The sequence below is a fragment of the Caretta caretta genome, chromosome 7 (assembly GCF_965140235.1).
Source record: "Caretta caretta isolate rCarCar2 chromosome 7, rCarCar1.hap1, whole genome shotgun sequence".
NCBI lineage: Eukaryota > Metazoa > Chordata > Testudines > Cheloniidae > Caretta > Caretta caretta.
Window position 1 is genome coordinate 41,743,084 of NC_134212.1, and position 20,267 is coordinate 41,763,350.

Genomic DNA, 20,267 nt, shown 5'->3' on the forward strand with positions numbered 1-20,267 from the left:
GGTATCTTTATACAATTCATAGGGCACTGTAAAAACAAACAAAAAAAAAGTAGAAGATTTAAATTTTCTAAAGTATTAGAACAAATATGCGCATTGTGCATCCAGTTGAAAATGAAACTACAGACACATGGCATATGAAAGCACAGAGGTGTCTGAAAAATTAAAAAGGCATAAAAACACTCAGCTGCATGGTTTAAACAGGGCTGAAAGTAAACGTTTTTTTTTGTCCAATGAGCATAGCATTATTCTTATTTAGTTAGTTTTAGTGTATATTTTAACCACCAGTGCTGCTTTTCTAAAGGATGATTTGTAAAAATTTCCTGTGTCAACCAGGATACATTCTCTTACGAAACAAAAGCCAGTTTTCTGCAAGTACTGTTTAAAAGAACAAAATATGTAGTATGTGCTTTTGAATGTATAATGGCACAGAAAGTAAAGTAACATTATTTGTTCATGTATGAAAAAAAGGAATAAGGAATAAAACCTATATCAATAGTTATTGTGCAAGCTAGATCGGAAAGTATTTGTTTTTTTTACTTCTGTTTAATGTTGCTATGTTTTATACGATAGCTATTTAATGAGTCTTCTCTCTAATTCTAATGTTGCAATACTGCATTAAATTCAAACTTTATTAAGAAACTACTCGTGCATGTTCCTTTGAATTTAGATGATACAGATACTGCACAAATGATGCAGACCAGTTTCACAGTTAAGGCCCTAAACATTTTTCTAAGATTAAGAGCATTTTTATTCTTTCAGTTATGTTAAACCAAAACCACTCAGTATACATTTATAATTAAAATCAACACAAATATATGCAAAAAGTTTAGTCCAAATTGCAAAACTAACATAACCAAGTTCTCTTCCAAGTTGGAATGTGAGTGAGAGGGAAAGGGTCATGATTGGTACAGTCAAGGATTACTTCACTCAACTAATAATTAGTTGCCTGGAAAATGTTAGAAAGCACTGTTCTATATACTTGGAATCTGATCTAACCACTATTGTTTACATAGTTCATATTGCTCATAACTCCCTTGTAGTGCCCCAAATTATTCACCTCTTTTATATATACTTTACTTATACTTTATAATTACTTCCTTAAAAGTAAGGATGAAAGTAGTCATCTTCTCTTTCTCCTTCTTCATGACCATCTTCCGTTTCGTGACCATCTTCTGCTTCATCATATTCTTCTGGTGTTAAAAATCTGCGGACAACTGGAGTTCTCAGTTGTGTTGATTGGCTGACACTTCCTTTTTGTTCACCATAATAAATAATGCGTATGTGGGGAAAGCAGAAGAATGCATATGTGCTTATTGGAGCTGTAAGCTTATTTTGGTCCATCCGAATATAGGTTAAATGATTGATATTCCTTGGATCAATTGAAGGACACATCAGAGTAATATTTACAACTGTAAAAGAGTGAAAAATATTAGTTTAAACATTGAAAATATTAAGAGAACTCAAATTTCTTTAAAATCCACTTTTTTTCATAGCTAGAAACAGGAATAATATCCACCCATGTAACTGATGAAAAATATTGCTATCATCCTGCCTCTTGACTTAAGTTAGAGTTCCAGATATGGAAAAACCAATAAGAGAAATAGCTTTTGATCAAGTAGAAGTGGGAAGGTTTGTGGTGTTAAAATGGCCTAAAATAGATTATTTTAATGTAAGGGAAATGTATTAATAGTGGCCTCTTTCTATATAAATGTTTATCAAATGCCTTTGCTACAAACAAGTTCTAAACAATAAGCTAGACTTCTTAGTTGATTTTTATTAGAGGAAGCTGGAGCGGAGTCTGACAGAGAGCCTGCTTGGAGGTGATAGGAAGATAGCAGAAGTACAAATCTTCTGCAATGTTTCTTCCATTGAGAGTCCAAGATAATTAACAATTCAGAGCATTCCTTGGGCAAGCTGCAGAACTAGGGCTACTATTGAGCCTTATGCCCCAACTGATGGGACCCTCAAAGAAGGGCAGGATGAGGTAACCTGCATCACAGCAAAGCAGAAACCTCCTTGTGTCAGCAAGACTGAATATAGCCCAGTAGTGTTGGTGTTGGGTTGAGGTTAAAAGTCAGTAAGTTTTTGAGTAATAAGCAGAAAAATTATGCAAAAGAAAAAATGTTATAGAAATACTTCTCTCATTTTTATTAAGGACTAATAATAATCAACGTACATTCAATGTCATTGTCTTCAATATACAAATGCTGTAGACTTCTTGGAATATAGAATGCTTGCTTCAGCTTGTTGTGTCCAACATTGAGTTCTACAAGGTTGGAAAGGTTAAAAACATTATATGGGACTTCCTGCAGGTTGTTGTGTGACATTCTTAGAGCAGTTATTTTTGGAAGTCTATTGAAATAGTTTTCTGGAATGTAAGAAATTGAGTTATTTTCGAGGGAGAGATATATAAGTGAAAATGGGAGATCAGGAGGCATAGTCTGTAACCTGTTGTTGCATAGGTTGATCTGCAATAGATTTTTCAGATTTGAAAAGTATTTTCCTTTGAGTAGGGAGTCATCAAGGTAGTTATTGCAGAGATCAAGTATGGTCACATTTACTAACCCTTGCAGGGCATTTCCAGGTAATCTGGAAATCTCATTGAAACTGAGAAAGAGTCGTTCTAGAGAGCTGGGAAGAGGAAATGGAAATTCATCCAATTTATTGTGTTCTAAGTGAAGTTGCACAAGATTTGAAAGTTTGGCAAAAACACCATGGTCAATCATATGAGATTTAATTTTGTTATGGCTAAGGTTAATTTCTCTCAAGGCAGTGGCATTAACAAAAGATTCTGCAGTTACAGCTTTGATGTCATTATGCTGAAGATAGAGTTGTTGGATGTGGGAAGGAATATGTGGTATCATCTTAAGTTTTCGATGGTCACAGTACATTGATAATGGAAAAGTTGGTGGGCAAAAGCATTCTTGAGCACATTTGGCTGGAGTAGGAAAATGAGGAACTACATATTCTACACTAGGATTAAAATGAAAAATAGGTGGGTATTCATCATCTGGCTCTTGGTCATATTCATCCTCAAAATCATAACTTTCATGCTGACAAAAGACCATAGCTCCAAATAGAAGAGGGATAATTGATAGTTGACATAGAAACCCCATTTTTTTTGTTTTTCTGTAGTACCCTGTTGAAAAGAAGAAACAAAATTCATAAATAGATGAAACCATATTTAAATTCCAATATAAGAAAAAAAATAACTATTTTTTAAATGAGGAGAAAATAATTATTGCAGGAAACATAAACATTTAGTTTGCATAATTACCACCAAAAATTATTATTCTTTCAATTCTGTATTTTCTAAGGCACCTATTAACGTGGACTTCAAACAAGTGAATTGCAATCTTTCCATATTTTTTCCCCTCTCTGGGGCCCAAATCCTAAAGCTGAGGTCAAGCGTGGTGCTAGAGGGTTGTATACCAATTGTGGGAGGGAAAAATTTTCATCCTCCTTTTTTTCACTCTACAGATTGCACAGACATAGTGTGGGGGAGAGGGGCTTTATGCCCACTATTGCAGCCTGAGGTTATGTCTACATTACTGCTGGATTGATGCTCCAGAGATCGATGCACTGGGGGGTCGATTTAGCGGGTCTAGTGAAGAGCCACTCAATCAACGGCAGAGCACTCTCCGGTCGACCCCAGTAATCCACCCCGTAACAAGAAGGGTAAGGTAAGTCGATGGGAGAGTGTCTCCCGTTGACCCAGCACTGTATAGACACCGCAGTAAGTCAACCCAACCTATGTCGACTCCTGTTACGTTATTCACGTAGCTGGAGTTGCGTAACTTTGGTCAACTTACTGCAGTAGTGGCGACATAGCCTGAGAGTTGTACTGGAGTCCATGGGCGCTGCATTCCTTTCAAGATGAACAGGGGCATTTGCTAATGGAGGCACAGGCCACAGCCCTAAAATTCCACTTTAAAGTGATGTCGGTAGAGTTTCTATGGAGTACAGTAAACATCCTGATGCTCTAACTAGTTCCTATGCTTGTTGGAGTCTGTGGGCAGTTTTTACTCCACAATCTGAATGAGGGAATGGGCATGCAATATAAATAATTAAGAAAATACAATTATATCTAATACCATCTTGGTAGTTTTTAGCTAACTGCTAACTTTTTAAAAAGGAAAACCTAACTTTTCATAGGCTGAGGAATGCTCAAAGATGGTGAAAGATAGTAAATTTAAAACAAACATTTCTTTTATGGAATAAGCAGGCAATCTGTAAAAAACAGGAGTACTTGTGGCACCTTAGAAACTAACAAATTTATTAGAGCATAAGCTTTTGTGTGCAATCCACTGTGAGAGTTTTGAGACAAATATTGGCTATATTTTAAGACTATATATCTTAATTGCTATGAAAAACATTTACAGCTATGTTAGAAGAATACTGCTTCAGGTTTCAGAGTAACAGCCGTGTTAGTCTGTATTCGCAAAAAGAAAAGGAGTACTTGTGGCACCTTAGAGACTAACCAATTTATTTGAGCATAAGCTTTTGTGAGCAAATTGGTTAGTCTCTAAGGTGCCACAAGTACTCCTTTTTCTTTTTGCTTCAGGTTGTCAACTAACCACCCGTCAAGAAGGAATTTCCCCCCTCACATGTAGCACAGTGTAAATTAATTCTAATAATAATACCAAGCTCTGAAATAGCACTTTTCAACCATAGATCTCAAAGTGGTTTACAGAGGAGGTCAATATCATTATCCCCATTTTACAGACAGGGAAACAGAGGAACAAAGAGAAGTGACTTGTCCAAAGTCACCTAGTAGACCAGTGCTAGAACCAGGAAAAGAACTCAGATCTCCTGAGTCCCAGTCCAGTGCTTTATCCACTACACCATACTGCCTCCAATTAGCTATGGTTAAAATTTTCAAACTTCTATGATTCCATATATACACATTTAAATAAGTAGCCTGATTCTAGAGGTGCTGAGTAGTCGCACCTTCAATTGGGAAATTAGGATGCTGGGTACATGTCAAGACTGGACTTTAAACAGCTTTCTGGTGACCATCTCACTGCACAATAACTCAAGGTCTTCAGCTGCAATTCTGTACTGCTTCTGGATGAGATACAGATCCTTTTCATACTATTACATGCAGCAAAAGTTCCATAGCATCATTTCCAGGTAACTTGGAATTCTGCATAATGCTGAATCCATCCTGACCCCAGTTGGAGGCTAATGTTGGATGCTACCAAGCATTGTGGTAGCAGGCATTTTTTTTCCTTCAGTTGACTCAAACAAATCATGAAAGTTTGAGATGAAAATACTATTAAATCATCCAGTCCATTTCTGTATAAATTCAGAATGGTTTGCAATGGCACAGTTCCTGCTGTGCTCTCCAGTCTAGTTGTAAAAGCCCTGAGTTAAGGATTTTTCACCACTTGGAAAAACTATCCCTGAGCCTTATCTGTGAAGATCTCAGGAAGATTTTGATCACACAAATAAAGGCTGCTCACAAGGGAGACAATTACATGTGCAGCCTTATTTCTGGCATCTCCTAACTTTTAAGTGGTTGATTTTGCAACATTAATGTTATAACGTACTATAATTTGTAATGTAATTTCATAATTTTTGGAAGAAACTTAAAAACTGAAAAAATAAAAATTTCGTCATATTGACCTTCAACTTGGGTCCTCTGGAGAGTTGGCGTCTTTAGATTAACAGTGGATCTGTGTACCACTTGAGTAAATTGTAGCAGTAGAAGGTCATTACCATCTGTGTGGGTCTGCCACTAGTGTGGGATGGAGACATTTTGCCAGCAGCAGATGAATGTTGACAACTCAAGAATAATGCGTTAAATTCTGAGTTTTTGAGGTGTCTGTGTTCTAATGGTCACAGATATTCTTTCCCCTGACTCATAGAATATCAGGGTTGGAAGGGACCTCAGGAGGTCATCTAGTCCAGCCCCCTGTTCAAAGCAGGACCAGTCCCCAACTAAATCATCCCAGCTAGGGCTTTGTCAAGCCTGACCTTAAAAACTTCTAAGGAAGGAGATTCCACCACCTCCCTAGGTAACGCATTCCAGTGTTTCACTACCCTCCTAGTGAAAAAGTTTTTCCTAATATCCAACCTGAACCTCCCTCACTGCAACTTGAGACCATTACTCCTTGTTCTGTCATCTGCTACCACTGAGAACAGTCTAGATCCATCCGCTTTGGAACCCCCTTTCAGGTAGTTGAAAGCAGCTATCAAATCCTCCCTCATTCTTCTCTTCTGCAGACTAAACAATCCCAGTTCCCTCAGCCTCTCCTCATAAGTCATGTGTTCCAGTCCCCTAATCATTTTTTTGCCCTCCCTTCCAATTTTTCCACATCCTTCTTGTAGTGTGGGGCCCAAAACTGGACACAGTACTCCAGATGAGGCCTCACCAATGCTGAATAGAGGGGAACGATCACGTCCCTCGATCTGCTGGCAATGCCCCTACATATACATCCCAAAATGCCATTGGCCTTCTTGGCAGCAAGGGCACACTGTTGACTCATATCCAGCTTCTCGTCCACTGTAACCCCTAGGTCCTTTTCTGCAGAACTGCTGCCTAGCCGTTCGGTCCCTAGTCTGTAGCGGTGCATGGGATTCTTCCGTCCTAAGTGCAGGACTCTGCACTTGTCCTTGTTGAACCTCATCCGATTTCTTTTGGCCAAATCCTCTAATTTATCTAGGGCCCTACCTATCCTATCCCTACCCTCCAGCGTATCTACCTCTCCTCCCAGTTTAGTGTCATCTGCAAACTTGCTGAGGGTGCAATCCACACCATCCTCCAGATCATTTATGAAGGTATTGAACAAAACCGGCCCGAGGACCAACCCTTGGGGCACTCCACTTGATACTGTCTGCCAACTAGACATGGAGCCATTGATCACTACCCGTTGAGCCCGACAATCTAGCCAACTTTCTCCTCACTGAAGAGTATTTTCACAGTATTTTCCACTGAATGCATCCGATGAAGTGAGCTGTAGTTCACGAAAGCTTATGCTCAAATAAATTGGTTAGTCTCTAAGGTGCCACAAGTACTCCTTTTCTTTTAGTTTAAGACAGGGCACTGATAAATTGGGTTTAAACTATGAAACTGGGGAAAATAAAATTATTATTTGAAAATACTAATGAAAATAACTGAAATATATTTAACAATTTGATAATAGCTTTGCAGTATATGTAATATTTATATAATACTGAAAACTGAAATGAGTCATGAGATGTATAATTTCCTTGAGAAAATACCAAACCAAAATGTAAACAGAATAGGCTGTCAAGGAATTAAAAAAATTAATTGCGATTAAAAAAAATCATGATTAATCATGCTGATAAACAATAATAGAATACCATTTATTTGAATATTTTGGTTGTTTTCTACATTTTCAAATATATTGATTTCAGTTACAACACAGAATACAAAGTGTACAGTGCTCACTTTATTTTTATTACAAATATTTGCACTGTAAAAACAAAAGAAATAGTATTTTTCAATTCATCTAATAGAAGTACTGTAGTGCAGTCACTTTATCATGAAAGGTGAACTTACAAATGTGGAATTATGTACAAAAAATAACTGCATTCAAAAATAAAACAGTCTAAATCTTTAGAGCCTACAAGTCCACTCAGTACTACTTCCTGTTTAGTTTCCCTCAGACAAACAAGTTTGTTCATATTTTCAAGAGATAATGCTGCCCACTTCTTATTTACAGTGTCACCTGAAAGTGAGAACAAGCGTTCACATGGCACTGTTATAGCTGGCGTCGCAAGATATTTACGTGCCAGATGCTCTAAAGATTCATATGTCCCTTCATGCTTCAACCGCCATTCCAGAGGATATATGTTCATGCTGATGACGGGTTCTGCTCGACAACGATCCAAAGCAGGGAAGACCAATGCATATTCATTTTAATCATTTGAGTCAGATACTACAAGAAGAAGGTTAATTTTATTTTTTCGTGGTTCAGGTTCTGTAGTTTCCGCATCGGATTGTTGCTCTTTTACGACTCCTGGAAGCATGCTCCACACCTCATCCCTCTCAGATTTTGGAAGGTACTTCAGATTCTTAAACCTTGGGTCAAGTGCTGTAGCTATCTTTAGCAATCTTACATTATTACCTTCTTTGTGTTTTGTCATATCTGCAGTGAAAGTGTTCTTAAAACAAACATGTGCTGGGTCATCATCCAAGACAGTTATAACATGAAATATATGGCAGAATGAAGGTAAAACAGAGCAGGAGATATACAGTTCTCCCCCAAGGAGTTCAGTCACAAATTTAATTAACAAATTAGTTTTTGAACGAGCATCAGCAGCACAGAAGCATGTCCTCTGGAATGGTCGCTGAAGCATGAAGGGGCATACGAATGTTTAGCATATCTGGCATGTAAATACTTGTCATGCCAGTTACAAAAGTGCAATGTGAACGTCTGTTCTCACTTTCAGATAACATTGTAAATAAGAGGCAGGCAGTATTGTCTCCCATAAATGTAAACAAACTTTGTCTTAGTGATTGGCTGAACAAGAGGTAGGACTGAATGGACTTGTAGGCTCTGACATTGTACATTGTTGTTTTTTTTTGCGTGCAGCTATATAACCCCAAACAATCTACATATGTAAGTTGCACTTTCACGATAAAGAGATTGCACTAAGTACTTGTATGAAGTGAATTGAAACATATTATTTCTTTTATCATTTTTACAGTGCAAATATTTGTAATAAAAATATGAAGTGAGCACTGTACACTGTATTCCATGTTGTGATTTAAATCTATATATTTGAAAATGTAGAAAAACGTCCAAAAATATTTAATAAATTTCAATTGGCAATCTATTGTTTAACACCCATTGTTTCATGTTCTCTATGTATATAAATCTCCCCACTGTATTTTCCACTGAATGCGTCCGATGAGGTGAGCTGTAGCTCATGAAAACTTATGCTCAAATAAATTTGTTAGTCTCTGAGGTGCCAGAAGTACTCCTTTTCTGTTGTTTAACAGTGCGATTAAAATTGTGATTAAAATTGCGATTAATTTTTTTGAGTTAATTGCATGAGTTAACTGCGATTAATCAACAGCCCTAATACAGACATTCCAGTGTTCAGTATTATATTATATATATTAGCATGGCACCTACAGCAGTTTTACTTTTTATTTGTACAAACCTAAATTAATCTCTAAATCTGTTGCTTTATGTGACCACAATTGGATTATGTAACTAAAAAAGTATAATATGGAGTGCATTAATGAAACAGTTTTTAAAATAGAAAATGTCTTGAACTGGGACTAACTAGTTTTTCCACGGGCAATAGAAACCATGTTTTTGCCCTGGTAAAAACTACCTCTAGTAAATCGCATGCCATTCTTGGTTAAAACGGAAAATACATCAATCTGTGTGCACCAAACCAATTTAATTGCTCAAAACACTATAATTAAACATTTTCAATCCAGTTTACTAGGAGATTTGACTTTTTTGAGGTATAGTCACCTGTAAAGTTTAAAGTTTTTTTCTGTCCTTCCCGACCTGCCTGTTGATGAATTTAAATTTTTATAGTGATAAATTATTGTCCTGCTGAAACCATCTGAGCAGTAATGTAACACAAATAACCACAGGAATAAAAGATCTGTCTAGGCCATATTTTATGGATAGTAAGGAAGGAAGGAAGGCAAAGCAGAGAAAAAATAAATAAATTTGGCAGTAAAGAGGCTTTAGCCATGTCAGCAGCTACAAAAACTGTTGATGTCACAAGTCACTATGGGGATTTCCCAGACATAGTTAAGTAATAATTATAATTACCTCAATAATAATTTCAGGGTTTGTTCAGTATTATCAGTTAGAGTCTAAAAAAGAATGAAGAACTGATACATCTAAAAGTTGCAGAAGGCATTAGTTGTATCTTCAACAGTGAAGTCAGCCAAAGTTCTTGTTGCTCTTTATATTCCTGGGAGGCTGAAGCTGTGGAGTCCAGAGAAAATTTTCACCTTATCAAAATTAAGAAAATGTGCTACTATCCAGTTCAAGTCACATTCTTGCAGGTTAAAAGATTTCAATCTGTGCTCCAGTACTTGAAAATTCTAAGCAATGAAAGAATTACTTTAAAGTCTATTATTTTGAGATCCCCATAACTCATGAACATTTGTGCTTGCTTGAACAATAATATTGCAGATATATAGATGAATTAATTGTTGAATAAATTATCAAATTTGAGACAAATCGTAGTTGAAGGGGTATTGAATGGATGATGCTTGAAAGAGAATTGCCAATCCATTCTAAATATACCTGATGTGTGGTGGTGTTAAAAGCTAACAGGTTTGGTTAGTAGTCTGGTTAATAGTTAGATATGTGACCAACTGAAAATACCTGAAGCTCTTGTCTTTCTACTTCTCTTTGATAGCCGTGATGGGGATAACCAGATTTTTTCAAAGTGAGATTGTCCTGGAGAGGTGGAAAGAATGATGGTTTAATTAGGCCACAACTTTATTACTTAACTCATCTGAGAACTACCCAGCAATAATTAGTACACTGCAGGTTATGCTTCCCTAATCATTTTGATCCAGTGAAAGTCTGCTCTTTCATCACTGGGACCCCATTGCCCTTCTCTTGTAAAAGGGTTAAGGGGCTGTGGAAATGGGGTTGTCTCCTTGCTATAACAGACTTTAGGAACCTCAACTGCATTTCCCAGCTTTTTTAGGGGATGCCTTCCCCAAAGTCCACTTCCAATTCTGGTTTTTCAGGGAACCAGACCATGTACAGAATGAGTACTTGCATTGGACACCTGACGCTTGCTGTATTGTGACAACTTGAACCTTCCCTCCTGACCTACACCACTGGGTGCCTAGGCTGCTATGGGGAAGGCAAAAAACCCCACCCATCCTAACACATGCAATGATGAGGGAACATTTCCTTCTCAGTACCAAAAAAGGCAACTAGAGCAGTGCCCACTGCAGACCAAAAAAACTTAGTCCTTCTCTGATCCCTGGATGGGATCATTGATGTGAAAGAGGTCTCAGGCTGGAGGTATACAGTTCATATACCCTCTCCCAGATATACAGGTTTCAGTGGTTTACCTGAATCCTGCCAGCTTGCCCACCATTTCAGGTGATATCTTTCTCCCCTCTCAGCCTCTCCTTTTGGAGTTGGGAGAGGGGACCCTTAAAGGCCCACTGCTGTCTTCCTACCAGGCCAGTCAAAGTCCCCCTAGTCATGAGGTGACGGGTTACGTTCATGAGACCTTACTGACAGTGTAGTAGTGCATGCTGTCTTCGCTTCCTTCTCTATCCATCACTTACTAATGAATTTCCAAAACAATATTTGATTACATTCAGCCTTTTTTCTTTAGTGCTCCTCTCACCCAAAACAGTTGCTAGCTCTTTTTGCCTTTTCCTTTTCTGCCTGGTTTTCAGGAGGAGGGAAGTCTAGTCCATTCTCTCTACTCTCACTGTAGCTGCTGGATGAAAGAAAGTTAACACCACATCCCTTTCTCTGTCTTTCCCCAGCTTTTCTCCTGTTATGAGGAGGGCCTCTCACATATCTTCACTCTAGAGTTTAAGTGATTTCTCTGCATGACTCGTATGTTTTCTTCACACAGAAAACATCCTGCTATAAAGTGCTTCCAGTGTTGAGCTGATATTTTACCAGCTTTACAATATGCCTTTAAGACTGCACACAATTTTAAAAAACAAAATGTTTCAAAAACACTTTTATAAATTGTGTGAAAATAGCTAAAATATTTCTATGAAATAGATAAAAGCTGAGAAATAAACACTTGCTATTAAATAACTGAAGGTATTGTTTATGGAAAATGGTTGAGTATTGGTACAACACGTGTTAGATTATCTTCTTTTGCTGCTAGTTGATGATTATTTGATTTCTACTTTCATCTAGACAAAGCAGATAATTATAACTGTGATATGAACCAAAAGTGCACCTTAAGAAAGGGACACAGTTACTTTATTTTTTGTTTTTTTAGGGTGAATGAGGAAAGTCGTTCTGGATAAATCACCATGATTGTTTTATTGCATTAGATCCTAAGCAGACAAAAAATGAGTCTAGCCCCCAAATTATGAGACTGACTTGAAAATAATGAGATTTTTTTTAAAAAAAGTTTTTTACTTGCCTTCTAGCTTTTGAGCCTTTAGAGTGCACTTGTTTCATGTTTTCAAGCTTTTCTTTGCAACCAGGAGGGGTAGACGTAAAAAAATTAAGATGAGGCTTTCATGCAATATCATGATTCCAGTATTTGGGGACTTAAAAAATTATATATCATGATAAAATCATGAAAGTTGTCAACACTGGAAATAGCTTGCAAGAAGAAAATTATAAATCCTATGTACTTTATTATTAGATATACTATAACTATTTGAAGCAGTCACTGTACCACACTAATTGCCAAAGATTATGGTGAACTACATAGGTACTTGAAATCTTATTTGAAAAAAAATCCTGAGGGGTTGATTTTGTGATTAATAAAAAATAATTCAATTTAAAACTTACTTTATTGATCCAGTTTGTAAATGGTTTTTTGTTGTTTATAAGTTTTTGATGTAAGTCTATGAATATGGTGGATTGATGGAGTAGCTGCACTTTATCACGAAAGCTAAATGAAGCACATACACACACTTGAAACATCCGCCACGTAAAGATATATTCAAATTACTTTGAAGGCATGCAATTTAAATTATAATTCCATACCTGATTAAATTTTTCTCTAGTTCCCAGACAATGGTTGTGTTGCAAATCCTCTAGAGATAACAAAATACTCAAGATCTGATATGATGCTCCTAAAATCTACAATGGAAAAGGACTCTGTCGTTTTGAATTGTAGTGAAGCACTGGACTTGAAGTATAATTTGCTGTAGAAGATTGCAGGGTAGATTAAAATTATGTGTTCCTTTTTGTTGCACAAACTATCTTGGATACAAATAAGGCTATATTTTGTGATGCTGGTCAAGTTTATGGGGTTTGATCTCGTTCTCTTTACTTTTGGTTTGAGGTATGGTAGGAATTTCCTTAACATGAAGGGTAAATAGGAGATTAAATTTAACATCATGTACTGAAAGCTTTTTCAGTTATCATGCCAAACACTTTTTTCCCTTTTTTTCTGTTTGTTTACTGTTTGGAAAGTCCAATAAAATTAGGCTGGAATCTAGTGTTTCCTACCCAAATTTGCTAATTTTATTACAATTAAGGTTCCATGAACATTTTTATTACCAATTTATTTTACAGTCAGATTGCAATGCAATAGAAAAAGATGTACTTCAAGCTGAAACTTAGTGTTGGCTTGAAGGTGACTTATTTTCTTAAATCACCAATGGTTTGAGTTTAAGTAACAATGATTGTGATACATGAAATGTGGCCTTACTGACTATCTCTATTCAAATCCTGAGAGTTGGTTAGATTTTCAGTCTGTATTCTGATATGCAATCTCAAACACAAAGAAATTGTTTTTTAGTATTACATAATGTATTGGGGCTTATTTACTGTTTATTTTTTTGTTAACTCAGAAACTGCTGATTCGAAACAGCGGAGGTCTGTACTCTGCAAGATACTCACATATAACCACTCTGAGAAACTTCAAGATGCAGAGAAACAAGTTGTTCTATGGATATCATAACTACCTAAAGAAGTAGGGTAGATCACCATGGGTGAACTCTGAACTGGCAATCAGGAATGGGAGGGGCCCTGATTTTAATGTAAGCCCGAAAAGAAAGGAATGTCTTTGATACTACTTGTACATTCAGGCTCCATTTATACCCATTTTCCCCTTCTAGCCCATATTCTGAGCCTATAAGCTCAAAGGAGCTAAAGGAGTCCCCTTTCTCTACAGAGTGTACATGGCTCATTTGAAGAGGCAGTGGGTTTATGTGTAGAGATGGGAATGAATCTTCTGAGAGTGGGTAGGCAGCTCATGATCCCAGAAAGGGGCAAAATAAAACGACTGCCAGGGGTAATACTGTGGGGAACTCTCTTGGAAGGATCAACACACTTGAATTGAAAGGCTCCCCCTCTACAAATTTGGCATTGGAATCGGTGTATGGGAGAGACTGAAGAATTATTTCAAGCCACAGAGTTCTGAAACCTTCTACCTACATCTTAAAGGGGTCCTGCTTTATACTTTTGAGAAAATAATACCATTCCCTGCAGTGTCAACTCTCTGCCTCTAATTTGTTGCCCAGTAGAAATTGTTGTCTTTGATCCAGAGTAGTGAAAAGATCTGTTTTTTTTCTAATTCTGGCTCACATAAAGGATATGTTGCATTGAAGTAAGTCATACCCTCAGGGTTGTACCTCCTGCAGACTGGCTGCAGTTGCTAGTTAAGCTGTAGATCCTGGGCAGAAAAAAAGTAATCACCCTAAGAGTTTTCTAGGGACTTCTAGCTGATGTTGCCTATGGGTCTGAAAAGTGTCAAGGAAGTATTTTTGCCAGGTAAGAGCTACAAGGAAGAACATGAGCAGGCAGGGGTATTTGGTATGCTGGCTTTTCAAAAGTAGGGTATATGTTAAAAAACATTTTTTTAGTGCTCATTGTAGTTCAGATTGTGGGAACATTTTGCATAAGTTGATCAGACAGTGATTCTGAGTAAAACTTTCCTTGATCAATATATTAACCAAGTGCAAATTGTGAATGGACACTGACTTAGCTGGGCTTTCATAACTTGGAGGAGAAATTTAAAAAATGTTTGTCTTGGGATAGATTTTGTCTGTTTTTCAGATAGTAATCCGTATAACGATGATAGGATCAATAACCAAAAGAAAAATAAATATATTTGTTTGTAAAAAGTCTAATACAGTGTGGCCCCTAATTCCCTGTTAGGGGGTCTTTGAGTACTAATGCAACTGAAATAATATGAACGTCTTTAAATGGCCTTCCATAATCCCACTCATAGGATGCATTGCCTGGGTGCAGTTTAGTGTGGAACTTGAACTAGCAGTGATTGTTCATGTGCTCCTCCGATCTGCCCCCTTAAGGTTCATGGACTTTCTCAGGGTGAGGCTATGACAATGTGTGTGGCCTCAGCTCCTTCCTGCCACATCCAGTTGATGGATTCAGGAACAGCTCTGTGTTTCAGCTGGATCCTTTTCTCCAGTGCCATTCACATAGCTTTAGATACTTTTAAAATATAATATTTTAATCTCTAGGGTAAATAGTTTATATGAGGTTTGGAGACAAGATAAAATAATCTTTTTCAGTTCTTGGATACTGTATCCAAAGATCAAGAAGCTGGGATTTAACTGCTTTGCCTCCTGCCCTTCAGTCTTCCCAACATCCGACACCCACACAAGATATTTGGCGTGTTTTGGAGAAGGACATTTTCTCATGATGCTCCATTTGTGCAACATTGATGCAAAGTGCTCATAAGGACAAACAAAACAGACTGAAGATAATAGTTCTGCAAGAAGCATTGGCACTGAGGCTACCTGGATCCGATCATCTGAAAGGATTCAAGGGGTCACATAGATCCTCCTTTGCCCCGAATATATCCAGGGACAAGAGGCTACAAAAGTCTCTTCAAGACCTGTTGGCAGTTTATCTGGGCTCCAAGAAGGTGCCGGATCTGAGGAAAGATATGAAATCTGTTGATCCCAAGACCAAGAGCAGAGATTACTTGATATTGTCAGCCTCTGTATCGAAAGCTAATCCATGGGGCAGGTGTTCCTCAATGCCATGTCCTCCGGAACAAGTTTAAGGAACTGACTGTGGGGAAAGACTTTCTAGCAAGAGCCAGAAAGCAGTTCTTAGTTACATCAGAACCTATTGCTTTGGATCCGAGCCCACTGGATCTGAAGATTAGAGAGAAGACCAGTTCACATCATAAAAAGAAAGACTCTCCACCTTCCATCTTGCCAACAGATTGCATGGGTGGTTACATCAGATTACGTCAGATCCGTCCTTCCCAGAGCTCAGTTCCATCTTATTTGTGCAGGAATACCATTTTAAAAATTGAATAGGTTCCAGTCCCATGAAAGGACAGCAACTTGGACTTTTGTTGTCACCTTAGCTTTCCAGATTGGAGCTGAGATCAGATCAGAAATCCAACTCAGATCAGGAGCGACACCATAAGGGAAGACCTTTGATAAGGAGACAGTATGAGGAGGATCCTTATCAACAAAAATTTTATCACCAGGCTCTGAATATGGCATTCTGACCAAAATGGCAGGTTACACTGTGGATAAAATGGCCTTATTGACCCTCTGTAGGGCACTCCTGTACAGTACAAGCCTATCCAAGAAAACCATCTCCAGCACCATAAGAGAGGTGTTTCAGCCTCCAGATCCAGAGATGTTGTATCGAATGACAGGATGTAAGACAAAGATAGATCTCCTGATATTCCAGGTACATTGTCAGAAGAGGAGAAACCAATGTTGATAGAACATACATAAGAAACACATCTGGAGTTTGAGGGTCAGACCTCCCAGATGACAATGTGAGGTTCTCAGTGGTTCTGTCCCCTTTAGAGGATGTAGTTCTTTTTCATCAACTGACAGAACAGATTGTAGCCATGCCATGAATAGCTGTGGAGGAGACTTCACACCCAGTTTTGGACCTCTTGGGTTCATACTCCAGAAGCACCATTATTTTGCCTTTATTGGATGTACTTTTGCAAGCTGCCAAATCCATTTGGTCCTCTCCTTTGTCAGCTCACCCAATATTGAGTAAAGCTGATAAACTTTATTAACTACCCTGAGAAGGATTTTCTATGTTCCGTACACACACAGCTCTAAATTTTATTGTGTAGGAAACCACAAATCAACATTCAAAATGGGGCATATTGCATTTACTCGCTCTGGCAAGGAGGGTAAGAAGATGGATGTGCTGGGAAGAAAAACATTTTCCTCTGCCATCTTGAGAATGAGAATTGTGAACTATCAGGCTCTTACAGCCTGATAATCATATCACCTCTGGTATAAATAATCTCAGTTTATTAATGGTTTTCTGGGTGACCAGAGGAGACTGGTTACTGCCGTTGTTGTTGGGCAGAATATGGTGAAATATGAACTGAGAGCAGCTTTTGACACCTTTGACACTGCTTCAGCAATTTCTCTTAGGAGATGTGCTTGGCTAAGAGCCTCAAAACTTCCTTCAGACACCAGAGCAAAATTTGGAGGACCTCCCATTTGAGGTAGAAGGCCTGTTCTGTTCGCATACTGATAAGAATGAAAAATTCCAGAACTGCTATGTCTTGAGGAATTTTCCAGTTACTTAGAAGAATTGGGGTATCACATCTGAATAAGTGGTTTTTTTTACCTATGAAAGCTTATGCCCAAATAAATCTGTTAGTCTTTAAGATGCCACCAGTCTCCTTGTTGACCTTGTAGGTATCAAAGACAAAAACCTATCTCACCTTGTCTATATGCTTTTCATAAAGACTTACTTACCAGAAGTATCAAAATCCATAAAAACATCAGTAGAAAACAAAGTCATATAAAGCCCATTTTAAGGGGAAGCAAACCCCAGTCTCGTCGTCTTCTGGGCCACAAATGCACACACAAATTTGATGTGATGCTCAAAAGTGGCAATCCATTACCTTCCGTTCCTTTCCTTACCCTATTTGGACAAGGTAATTTTATGACCACATCTGAAATTTTTAGCTAAAGTAGTTATGGGTTTCATATTAGTCAATTGACTGACCTGTATTTTTTCTGAAATCACATGGTCAACCAGGCGAGTGCTGATTGCATACCCTAGATGCAGATGGAATGTTAGCCTATTATTTGGGTAGGGCTAAAGAAGGCATGTTTTGCTTATTGAGATATGCAAGGTAGTGACATAAGGGTTTATTCACACTATTTCTAGACAATACTCTTGAGACTTGGAGCATCCAGGTCAGATGCTAGATTTGGCAGGCAGTTCTTAAATCCTTATTTGATTAGGATTCCAGGTCCTTTGATCCTTATGGGATTACTGCTTGCTAAACTATCCCATGCGTGGGAACATGTGGAGGTGACTTGAAGAAGAAATGAAGGTTACTCACTTGTAACAAGAAGAAAAGGAGTACTTGTGGCACCTTAGAGACTAACCAATTGGTTAGTCTCTAAGGTGCCACAAGTACTCCTTTTCTTTTTGCGAATACAGACTAACACGGCTGTTCCTCTGAAACCTGTCACTTGTAACAGGAGATCTTCAAGATGGATTCTGCATTCCCCACCCATTTTCCCCTCTGCCCCGGAATTCTAATAGCTGATAGGATTTGGGGATGGGAGGAACTGAGGTGGCTGGAGTGTCGCGCCTCCTTTCATAATCTTGTTAGCAAATGCTGAAGGAAGAGGTAGGAGGGGTGCATGAGCATTCCAACTGGCATGTCTAATTATTATTCCACCGAGTAAGCTTCACCTTGTTGGTGCATCCCATGAGTATGAATATGCAGAGTCCATCTCGAAGAACTCCATTATAGGTGGATAACCTTCATGCCACCCTAAAATTAAAGAATCCATTTGTTTTTATTTTTTCTCAATTTATTCTCCATATTCTTGGATTTTGGGGGGGCCCTGACCTCTTCTTTTTCTCCCACCTGTGTTTTTGCCTCTCTTGATTTGACCCATACTCACCTTATTTTCTTTTTTTTTTGCAACAGCAGCAGTGAGTGAACAAAGGTGATCTGTATTTACACTGCATCTGCTGCTTAGCTGAAGAATTGAGCAGGGTTGGAGCGGAGTCCCATGCTCAGTGAGTTATCTCCTTCGACTGCAGGCTGACTGGGGGAAAGAAGTGGGGTCTGAAGCTCCTCCCACTGTCTCAGACCTGCGGGGAGGGCTAAATGATGCCCCAGATTTGCAAGGAGGGCTAAGTAGATGTGGCCTCTGATCAGCACATTCATCTTCTTCCATTAGCCACTTTGAATAGCATTTGTAGCAGCATTAGAGGAAATTCTCCTATATCTGTGACCTGTAATAGACCACCAATTGGCTGGAGAAATGATTGGCACAGAGCTGAGACTCCCATTCAGTCCCCACTCTGGCCCATTCTTTCTAAAGTTGATGTTTTAAAGAAGGTGTGAAGTCCAGCTTTATCCACATGTAAAATGTAAAGTGGGGTCTTTGTTACCATCGTTTTCATAGATTCTGGTTTCAGTTTGTTTTTTCCAGATATGTTTTTAAACTATAACTTTTAACATGTAGGGATTTTGTAAATTATCAAGTGTGTGTGCTGATAGCAAGCCTAACTGCACTGAGATATGAAAGCTAGAAAGTTAATCCCAGAATGGATGAAAGCGCATGAAGAGTAGAAGCTCAATAACACCACTGATGCAAAGAACTACATGTAGAGAATTCTCTGTGAGAGCTTTGGTTCCCCAACGGGTCATGCAATACCACATCCTTCCTAATGAACAACGTTTCCTTAAATTTTGAGAACAGAGTGCAATTTAGAAAGATAGACATATGTCTGGGATTAATAACTTTAGGAAACTGTTAATGTATATTACGTACATTGTTTCACTGTTCAACATTTGTTTTTGCTCTCTTAATTTACAAGTCATTTTGTTTCACAAGCAAAGATTACATTTCAAATTTGCAGACGTTAAAATATGCAAGATTGAAGCTGTTTGAATGAAAGGGTGGGGCTGATTTAACGTTTTTGGCAATGACAGTGCCAATTTGCAGTAATGAGTGTCTGGTTTTGAAAAAGCAATCTTACAGCAGATGTTTTAGTTTTAGTTTTCTACGGACTTATTTCCATGTTAGGAGCTTTAAAAGAGAGCACAGTCGTGAAAATATTTTATTTCGTTTTCTTGGACATAAAGATTTTTTGTTAAAGCATGGTTAAAGCACAGTTGTTGACCCTTGACTAGTCTTAATATGCACAGGATGTTTAAGCTTGAAACAGTGTGATTTAAAAAGTGTCTTATATAGTTTAATATGTCCATAGATGTTTCAGATGTGTTGTTATTGAATTGGAAGTGTATGATGCATTTTTGTTGATCTCATCAGCTCCCTGGGTGTCATGATATGTACAGAAATGTCTCAGATGAAATATAAATTATTGTTTTTAATTTCAAATGATAAAAATTGAATTCTTAGCCAAACCAAAGTGCCCGAAAACAAATAGCTGCAGATAAATAGATTCAGAGGCAATTCAGAATCTACTGTCATGCTTCTGAACTGTAGGTTGCACAAAAGACAATAAAGGGGCTAGTGAGGTTTTGGAAAAATTTAGTTTAATTCTTAGATAAATAAAATTTCTAGAATAACTTTGGGGTGGCCATAACCTTCAAAGTTTTTTAGTTCAATTGTATTTAGTTGTAGAAATAGTAGTTGCATTATTTAAACTTATCAGAGATACACATTTTATTCTTAT

At 37.8% G+C, this 20,267-nt stretch overlaps 2 protein-coding genes across 3 annotated transcripts in view; one reads left to right on the plus strand and one right to left on the minus strand.

The window, feature by feature from the left end:
- Positions 1 to 20,267, plus strand: part of CENPP (centromere protein P) — a 315,918-nt gene that overhangs the window by 87,500 nt on the left and 208,151 nt on the right. The gene's annotated exons all lie outside the window — the stretch shown is intronic.
- OMD (osteomodulin) lies at positions 1,099 to 3,116 on the minus strand. Its single transcript, XM_048858364.2, has 2 exons — positions 2,177 to 3,116; positions 1,099 to 1,409 (listed from the first exon to the last, which is right to left on the minus strand). The coding sequence occupies exons 1-2, from the start codon at positions 3,114 to 3,116 to the stop codon at positions 1,099 to 1,101; spliced, it is 1,251 nt and encodes a 416-aa protein (XP_048714321.1).